The sequence below is a fragment of the Mytilus galloprovincialis genome, chromosome 10, assembly GCF_965363235.1.
Source record: "Mytilus galloprovincialis chromosome 10, xbMytGall1.hap1.1, whole genome shotgun sequence".
Classification (NCBI taxonomy): domain Eukaryota; kingdom Metazoa; phylum Mollusca; class Bivalvia; order Mytilida; family Mytilidae; genus Mytilus; species Mytilus galloprovincialis.
This window is the reverse complement of record NC_134847.1, coordinates 82,466,295-82,476,494: the sequence shown is the minus strand read 5'-3', so window position 1 is coordinate 82,476,494 and position 10,200 is coordinate 82,466,295. Positions and strand designations below refer to the sequence as shown.

Below are 10,200 nucleotides of genomic sequence, written 5' to 3'. Positions count from 1 at the left end.
TGCATATACGTTATCTTATTCTCCATACTATGAATCCTCGGATTTTATCATACCAACTGTAGGTTAGAGTTCTTTACAAATTATATTCTCCCAACAATAGCATTCGTAGTCTCGTGATTATTGATTCAAACAAGAAATAACTTGTACTATATTTATCGTTGATTTATGACGTAGTATGAATTTTAAAGGTATATAAACTCAGATTTAAGAAACAATGTATCACAATTCAACAATAAATCCTACTACAAGTCAAATTGAAACTGTTAAAAAGGTAAAATCAATTTTTAGTAGCAAATATTTAGAGAAAAGTGGGGTATGATTTATTGTAGTTTTACCCGTCTTTTCAAAGACCAAATTTGTATGGTTCGATTCGTCCCAAATATTTTTCTCTTGTCAAATCCTTTCCTACTCTATCATAGCAACATGATCTAGCTCGGTGAATTTGAACATTTCTGTGAGTTAACATCCATTTATTTCAAGTTTATTGTCTTTCAGGTACAAATATGGCAATTCCTGGAGGACCAATGGAAATTTGTTTTTCATTTGACACAACTGGTTCAATGGGTGCCTGTATCAACGAGGTAAAAGGCAAAGTTCAGGATCTAATCCAAAGACTCCAAGCTGACATCCCTGGTATCCGAATGGCTGTCTTTGCACATGGTGACTACTGTGACAAAGATAATTATATCACGAAGCACATTGACTTTTCAACAGATGTAACGGAGTTGTGCAATTGGGTGAAAACTGTGGGTACCACTGGAGGCGGAGACGGCGATGAATGCTATGAACTTGTATTGCAGGAGGTTCAGTCTCTGTCATGGACTCCAGGATCAAAGAGAGCATTGGTGATGATTGGAGATGCTGATCCACATGAACCGGGATATAATTATGGCGGGAAAACATACAAAATTGATTGGAGGGATGAAACGTACAAGCTTCTGATGATGGTAAATATATATTTATTCATAGATTCAGCATCTAGTATCCCAGTTTTTCTCAATTTTATGTATTACTAGTAATGCTTTTAAATACATTATAACATACGGCCGCTGTTTTATTATTAGTGAACATCATTTGAATTTGATATTTAATTCATTAAATGAATTTATTTATATAAAACACATAATTTTTTCTTTATAGAATATCAGAATATATGGAGTACAATGTGGCTACTATGGTTCATCAAAGGATTTCTACAACAAAATTACCCAAGCTACAGATGGAAAATGTCTTAAACTTGCTGACTTCGCAAACATGTTCGACTTTATGATGGCCATATGTTACAGAGAACACGATGAAACTCTTCTACAGGTAGATATCATTTTCTCTTATTGCCTGACAATCTAGGTTGTCTTCTTTCATTCTGTTTTCCCTCACCAATTATAATATAACGGAAAAAAATGAGTAATTTTGAAAGAAAACCGATAAGAATACTTCTTCTACTTAAATGGTGGATATTTAACTTTATCGGTCATGTAATTTTGACTTATCTGTAAAAAGTACTAACGTTATGGATTTCCCCTTTTTACTTATAGAATTATGAAACAGAAGTTCGAGCTAGAGGGACTACCATTAACAAAGACTTGGAAGCTTTATTTGGTAAACTACGACGGGCAGATACAGAAATCATGGATACAAGTACATCCGTCATGCCCTCTTTAACTAAAATACCATCACTGACAAAGCCACCATCAGTTAAAATCCTTAAACCAAGTGTAAAGACAACTGTTAACCCCATCAGAAAACCACGTACAACAAGGTTTACATCTAAACATCAACGATTGATGGATAGACGGAATCAGGAACGTTTGGACAAATACAAGGTAACCATCCGCTTTAATTGTGTTCCCTGTTAAGAAAATAGTAAAGATGTTTTGTATTTCTAATTTTAATATAAGTAAGCTATTTCGTTTTGGTTTTGTTTGTTCAATTCTTTTCGTTCAGGAAGTCTCTTTTCAATCATTCTTGTATATAGATTATGTAAGTCTTTCCATATCATATGCGTTGGACTCAAACAGCTTTTAACTAACACGATAAGATCTATGATATCTGTCTTAAAATTTTATGACTTATAATATTCGCCTTGCTTTAAATACATTATTTTCAAGTTGAAATATTTTCTTGTTTCTAGTTAAAAAATCTACCAAAACTGAGAAGAGAAAATGTTCCAGAGTCAAACTTCATGCTTAATGATGCTCCTTGGTCTAAATGGCAGCTAGCAGTAACACCAACCTTACCGGAAGGAACCGAATCTAACTTATGGGAAAAAAGGCGTGGTGATTTGACAGGCTTCCGAAGGAAAGAAATATGTGATGGACAATATCAGAAACCAGCACTGTATGAATTCGCTGTACAAACAGCTGAACATTGCAAGCGATATGTTGTGTACTGTAAATGTAACAAAGGTTTCATGTTGGACAAAGGATCATGGGAGTCGCGGCTGTTGAATACATCAGACGTTAGAACAGAAGTAGAAGATGTGCTCAAGAAAGGATTTCGTTTGTTTGTAAGACGTTTCCCATTAAAGAAAACATGTACAACCTCAAACAAGATGACCGATCTTGGTCACTATGACTACGCTTGGAGAGGTCAGCGAAAAGAAAGAACATCTCCTCGTGTTGTCGAATACAAACTTTGACCCGTTAAAGAGAGAAAGAGGGCCATTTGTAAATAAAACTCATTTCATTATAGTCATAAATAAACTTTTGATGGTACGTGAACTATACACGTATGTGAAATTTATATATTGTTATTTATTTTGTTTGTTACAATTGTTGTTGAATAAAAATGTTAAAATATATTAGTGTTTTTATGGCTTGAAATAAAATACATGGTCTAAGTGACTATGATAGATATATTTCAAATGGTTTACTTTGCTTAAAATTACAAGATAGTATAGGAAACAAACTTTATTCATCCTGCATGGAACACCCTGGTCAATGTTAATATTTTTAAAATATTTAAATAGAATTCTATCAAAGTTGCATTTGTGAATGCTTTATTTCACTTCCCAATTGTATTATCTGATACATGTGTCATGTTTCTTATAGTGAACTAAAAAAAACTGAGGTTTGGTAAGTATGAGTCCAAAACCCTTTCGGGCATTGAGTCACTCCAACTAAACTTTCAATGGTTGTAAAAGGTAAAGCAAACATGGGTCAAGATTTAATATTTTTGCTTTAAAAACACATAATATATTTTGCAACTTTATCATTCATCTATTTTGCAAAGAATTATAATAATGTCAATGTATCGAATTTTTCGGTTTTGTTTCCTTTTACTTTGGATTGGGCACCTGTAAAAAGAGGAGACCAACCACAATCAGTCTTTAACTATATAGATCCGAGTTATGCCACTTAGTCCGACATATGTCAATTTAAACCAATAAAACTAACGAAAAATGGAATACCACACATGTTTAAACTTTGGTTCCAATTGGAATGCCGATAGTTTGATGAAAAACTCGTCATCCAAACGTAACATATATGTTGTCAATCGAGAAATCAAGCAGTTTTTAAGAGAATTTTTTGTTTGAATTAGAGTGAAATTTTAAAAAGTAGGATTTCTTCCTCCCTAAGACAAGATATTTGTATCTACGTTGGACATTCTTTTTTTATGACAACTCTTTCAGTTTGTCTTTTAGTTTGAAATGGAGTATACTTGTGTAAAGTGTAGAAAAGTCAAATATTTTAATACTATTGAAAGATGAAAGAGTCTAAGATTGTATGTACTCTAAAAGATGTTTGTATCCACATCTGATTCACACCGTCTCTAGAATAAGCAGTTTCACAATAACTTTGAAGCTCGGCTTTAGTAGCAATTTACCAACTGCACCTGCATATAGGATATACATTTACCAACTTATGCGATATTCTAGAACATGCAGCAATTGCTCAGACTGTAAAACGTCACAAGTGTCTGAGCAGACAGTTGATGAACCAGGGGTATACCAAAGAACGTCTTGTCCTTTTTCTGAAAAAAGTTCATCTGATAGTTCCAAGTCCTTGTTGATAAGTTTACAGTATATCAACTTCAAACATAATACATCATGGTTTTGAGGTATAAATTCTGGGTACTGACGTTGTTTATTACGTGTTATAGTATTTTTTTATTTGGCTTTTTGAATATCATTTTTAAAACTGTTTAGTTTGATTTTGGTGGTATCCATTTGACGTTGCTCTGTACTTATACATCCCATCATTGTGTTATTGTTCTATGATATTTTTTGTATTCCTGTCTTTAGTTTTTTTCTAATATGCTTTGTCTATATGCCGTTTTGAGTTTTCTGGTTATATACATGACGTGACTCTGTACTTAAACATCCCGTTATGGTGTTATTGTTTTATTATAATTTCTGTATTATCGTCTTTAATTTTTGCTAATAAGTAATATGCTTTGTCTATATGCCTTTTGTTATTTCTGTCTTACATATCACGTGACTTTTGTACTTATACATCCCGTCATTGTGTTATTTTGTCATGGTAAATGTGTGTTTATACATTTGTTTGTTTTTATAGTGATTGAGATAGTAACACAAAGTTGACTGCTGGGTACCCCTATTTTTGACATGTTTTCCTTATGGGTCTGTTTGTCGTTGTCATGATGGATTTGATGCGACTGTCATAAAAGTGAGAGGTTTTAGCTAGCTATAAAATTAGGTTTAATCCACCATTTTCAACATAAGAAAATGTCTATACCAAGTCAGGAATATGACAGTTGTTATTCATTCGTTTGATGAGTTTGCGCTTTTGATTTTGCCATATTATTAGGGACTTTCCGTTTTGAATTCTTCTTTGAGTGCAGTATTTTTGTGATTTTACTTTTTACTAGTTCAGCGAAAAAGTAAGTCACACTTAACTCCAAAACATACAAATGAACTAAAATTAAAAATACATTCATACCAGACTAACAATGACCACAGTATAAAAATAGAATGAAAAAACTCCATGTCCGATATATCACGATAGGTAACAGAAGAAAAACTAAGCAATATGACAATAATACATAAAAGGACTACTATATATATATAGCAGTTACTGACATGCCATCTCCAGACCTCAATTAAGCTGATTCAAACGGCAATGCACAAGTTCGTGTTTTTCTATGTCTGTTAATGACTAAATCAACTGGATGTTGGATATGAATTGATTGAGTTTTTTGTTCTAATTAAACTAATTAAAAGTTTATGCCATTTTCTATTTTAACGGGTTCAAGGTGGTATTGGTGTCTTTCGCCATCTTGGATTGTAAAAAACAGAGAATCTAAGGTCCAGATTTTCTATCAAGTTAGCAAAATTTGATGCAGGAATGCAGAATTTTCATTTCAAAGGACTAATTTATAAGAATATAACAAATATAGATTATAATAGTTTTACAAGTGTAGATTATTTTTCATTGATCATGTTATCAAATCGGCATTTTAAGGGGAGGTAACTCTAAAACAGTGCATTTTCTGAAGGAATATACATGGAATTTTATTGTATTATAGCTAGAAAAAACGTACGGTGACCCTATCTTTTCTTTTGATATGCTAAAAGCATTGTCTGAAAGCTATCTTTTCCTAATTTGTTTTATAATTCTATCATTTTGTTTAGTTTCTAATCACAAAATGGTGGTTTTTCCTGTATAATCCATACAAAATGTGTCATTTTGTCACAACCTGTAGCTTGAGAAAATGCACAGTGACCTATCATTTTTATAATATTTTTGAACATATATCAATTAATAATTACCAATTTTTTTTTAAAGTTAAACGTAAAAGGAAGAGAAAACAGACGTACCATGCCATCGAATCGCGTGAAATTCCAATATACATATCACAATCTACCTTATTTTTGTCACGACCTTACTGGTATATACGGGGCATGTTGCGAAATGCGACCACAACTACAGATAATCGTCAAAATCATAATCATATCATTCAATACAAGACTCGATACGGAACCTTTTTTCTGAAATGGATTCACATTTGTTTCCATTGTTCCGTTTTCTTTTAAAAATTTGTTGATATTTTTTAGTTTTAAATGTTATCGATGGGAAGTTAGTATGGAGAATTTGAATTTGGAGGCTTATGCTGAGGGATTTATAATTGATTACAGTTGCATATACAGGTGGCTTGTATTACGCATGGTTACACTGTAGTTTTCGAAATATTATATGTGAGCGCATCTTAATCAGTAGCAATATCATTTATGATCTAATTTGTAGTCAGTGCGAGTGAATTCTCCCTACTACATTTGTAAAATCAGATGCAAATATGTGTGTTGATTGATCTGATATAAAATTTATCGTAACTTTTATTTCTTCAAATGAATACGTATGCCGGCTTAGTTCTGTTTTATTTTATTCTCTATTCTAAATGTCATTTCAAACTTAAATACTGTATATTGGTTGGAAGAATTTGGATATTTCTACCAAAATACAACCGGCATTTTTTCAATTAGTACACGTAACATTACTAGAAAAAGGCAAAAAGGCGTATTCTAGCAAACATGAATATTTTACAGAAACAAGTACGCAATAGCTCAGGATAACGTTCTGTACAATATCAACGTATGTTCTCGGTCTAGTAATCTTTTTGATTAACAGATAACGTTATCTTTATTCTCCTTACTATGAATCCTCGGGCTCTATCGTATCACCTGTAGGTTAGAGTTCTTTACAAATCATATTCTCCCAACAATATCATTCGTAACCTCGTGATTATTGATTCAAACAAGAAATAACTTGTACTATATTTATCGTTGATTTATGGCGTAGTATGAAAGGTATATAAACTAAGATGTAAGAAACAATGTATCACAATTCAACAATTAATCCTACTACACTGAAGTCAAATTGAAACAGTTAAAAAGGTAAATTATTTTTTAGTAGGAAATATTTAGAGATAAGTGGGGTATGATTTACTGTTGTTTTACCCCTCTTTTCAAAGACCAAATTTGTATTGATCGATTCGTCCCAAATATCTCTTGTCAGATCAGAGGCGGATTTAGGGGGAACGGGGCAGGAGGGGGCGGCCCCCCTTTTTTAGGAAGAAATTTGGTTGCTTATATAAGGAATCACTGAAGCGTGACTGGAGCGGGCCCCCCTCTTAGGCAGTCAGTGGGCCCCTCTGACTTATGAAAATTTCTGGATCCGCCACTGCGATCCTTTCCTACTCTCTCATAGCAGCATATGAGAGCTCGGTGAATTCGAACATGTCTGTGAGTTAACATCCTTTTATTGCAAGTTTATTATCTTTTAGGTACAAATATGGCAATTCCTGGAGGACCAATGGAAATTTGTTTTTCTTTTGACACAACTGGCTCGATGGGTGCCTGTATCAACGAGGTAAAAGGCAAAGTTCAGGATCTAATCCAAAGACTCCAAGCTGACATCCCTGGCATTCGAATGGCTGTCTTTGCACATGGTGACTACTGTGACAAACATAATTATATCACGAAGCACATTGACTTTTCAACAGATGTAACGGAGTTGTGTGATTGGGTGAAAACTGTGGGTACTACCGGAGGCGGAGACGGAGATGAATGTTATGAACTTGTATTACAGGAGGTTCAGTCTCTGGCATGGACTCCAGGATCAAAGCGAGCATTGGTTATGATTGGTGATGCAGATCCTCATGAACCGGGATATAATTATGGCGGGAAAACATACAAAATTGATTGGAGGGATGAAACCTACAAACTTCTGATGATGGTAAATAGATATTTATTCATAGATTCAGCATCTGATATTTTTTCATAATGCTCAATTCATAATTATTACTAGTAATGTTTACATTATAACATACGGCGGCTGATTTATATATTAATGAACATCATTTGAATTTAATATTTATTTCATTAATTGAATTGATTTATATATATATATAACTACAAAAATCTCTTTTTTTCTTTATAGAATATCAGAATATATGGAGTACAATGTGGTTACTATGGTTCATCAAAGGATTTCTACAACAAAATAACCCAAGCTACAGATGGAAAATGTCTTAAACTTGCTGACTTCGCAAACATGTTCGACTTTATGATGGCCATATGTTACAGAGAACACGATGAAACTCTTTTACAGGTAGATATAAATTTATCTTATTACTTGTAAATCCTGGTTGTCTTCTTTGACTTTGTTTGACAATTAGAACATAACGAAGAAATTGAGTAATTTGAAAGAAAATCGATTAGAATACTAAAACTATACATAAATATAAATGATAGAAATTTGACTCTTACTATCGGTCATATAATTTTTACATCTTTGTAAAAAGTACTAATGTCTTGGATTTTCACTTTTTACTTATAGAATTACGAAACAGAAGTTCGAGCTAGAGGGACGACCATTAACAAAGATTTGGAAGCTTTATTTGGTAAACTAAGACGTGCAGATACAGAAGTCATGGATACAAGTACATCCGTCCCGACCGCTCTTACAAAAATACCATCACTAACAAAGCCACCATCAGTTAAAATCCTAAAACCAAGTTTAAAGACAACAGTTAAAACCACAAGAAAACCACGTGCAACACGGTTTAGATCTAAACATGAACGATTGATGGACACACGAAATCAGGAACGATTGGAAAAATACAAGGTATAACTATCCGCTTTAGTTGTGTTTCCCTATAAAAATCATTAAGTAAAGTTTTGTTTTCCTGATTTTGATAAGTAAGCTAGTTTCGTATGTAAATTTGTCTTTGTTTTGCTCTACTTTTGTCCAATTCTTGTCGTTCATAAGGTCAATCATCCTTAAGGCTTGTCGATGAGTTAAGTATTTTCATAACTTGTAAAACAAATGTGGTGGACTCAAAGTACTTTCATCATACATGCTAAGTGCTATCAGTATTAAAACATTTATTAGTTTCCTTATCTGCTTTGTGAAATTTGTTTTAAGTCAACCTTTTTTCTTGTTTATAGTTAAAAAATCTACCAAAACTGAGAAGAGAAAATGTTCCAGAGACAAACTTCATGCTAAATGATGCTCCTTGGTCTAAATGGCAGCTAGCAGTAACACCAACCTTACCGGAAGGAACCGAATCTAACTTATGGGAAAAAAGGCGTGGTGATTTGACAGGCTTCCGAAGGAAAGAAATATGTGAAGGACAATATCAGAAACCAGCACTGTATGAATTCGCTGTACAAACAGCTGAACATTGCAAGCGATATGTTGTGTACTGTAAATGTAACAAAGGTTTCATGTTGGACAAAGGATCATGGGAGTCGCGGCTGTTGAATACATCAGACGTTAGAACAGAAGTAGAAGATGTGCTCAAGAAAGGATTTCGTTTGTTTGTAAGACGTTTCCCATTAAAGAAAACATGTACAACCTCAAACAAGATGACCGATCTTGGTCACTATGACTACGCTTGGAGAGGTCAGCGAAAAGAAAGGACATCCCCTCGTGTTGTTGAATACAAACTTTGATCTGTTAACAAGAGACAAGGGATCATTTGTAAATAAAACTCATTTCATTATAAGGATCAATAAATATTTGATGATACGAGAACCGTTTAGACGTATTTGAAATTAATGTATTGTTATTTATTTAGTTTGTTACAATTGTTGTTGAATAAAAATTGTTGAAGTATATTAGTGTTTACATTGCTTAAAATAAAATAAAAACATAGTTCTTAGCGGCTAAGATAGACATGTTTTTAAAAATCGTTAACTGCGTTTGAAAATACCAGTCAATTCATCCTGCATGAAATGATAAAAATTCTCTTTAAATAAACCCAATATTTTTATAATATTTAAAGAGAATTTTATCAAGTTGTGATTGCTATATTTCATATCCCAATTGTATTATCTGATTCATTTACATGTTTGTTAGGGTGAAATTCACCCTAAGAAACATCAGAAAAGAAACTGAGGTTTGGTAAGTACGAGTACAAAACCCTATCGCACATTGAGTCACTCCAATTAAACTTTCAAAGGTTTCAAAAGGAAAAAGCAAACTTGGGTGAAGATTTTTAATTTTGCTTCAAAAACACTTGATGTCTATACTATACCACTCATCTATTTTGCATAGAATTATAATAATGTTCAAGGTATCGAATTTTTCGTTTTTGTGTTATTTTATTTGGGAACACCGATATCAGTCACATTCAGTTTTAACATTTTGAGCCGAGTTATGCCGCTTTTTCCTACAAATATCGCTTTAAACCAATAAAACTAACGAAAAATGGAATATCACACATTATACTAACAAA

General features: G+C 33.0%; 2 protein-coding genes across 2 annotated transcripts; both read left to right on the top strand.

Moving 5' to 3' along the window:
• Window positions 1-220: 220 nt before the first annotated feature.
• LOC143048583 (uncharacterized) lies at window positions 221-2,798 on the top strand. The gene is made up of 5 exons (XM_076222346.1): window positions 221-271; window positions 496-947; window positions 1,141-1,311; window positions 1,536-1,823; window positions 2,132-2,798. Exons 2-5 carry the CDS (start codon window positions 504-506, stop codon window positions 2,636-2,638), a joined length of 1,410 nt encoding a protein of 469 aa, XP_076078461.1. The 5' UTR covers window positions 221-271; window positions 496-503; the 3' UTR covers window positions 2,639-2,798.
• Window positions 2,799-6,769: 3,971 nt separating this feature from the next.
• Window positions 6,770-9,580, top strand: LOC143048582 (uncharacterized). Its single transcript, XM_076222344.1, has 5 exons — window positions 6,770-6,853; window positions 7,243-7,694; window positions 7,899-8,069; window positions 8,298-8,585; window positions 8,909-9,580. The coding sequence occupies exons 2-5, from the start codon at window positions 7,251-7,253 to the stop codon at window positions 9,413-9,415; spliced, it is 1,410 nt and encodes a 469-aa protein (XP_076078459.1). The 5' UTR covers window positions 6,770-6,853; window positions 7,243-7,250; the 3' UTR covers window positions 9,416-9,580.
• The last annotated feature ends 620 nt before the right edge of the window (window positions 9,581-10,200 follow it).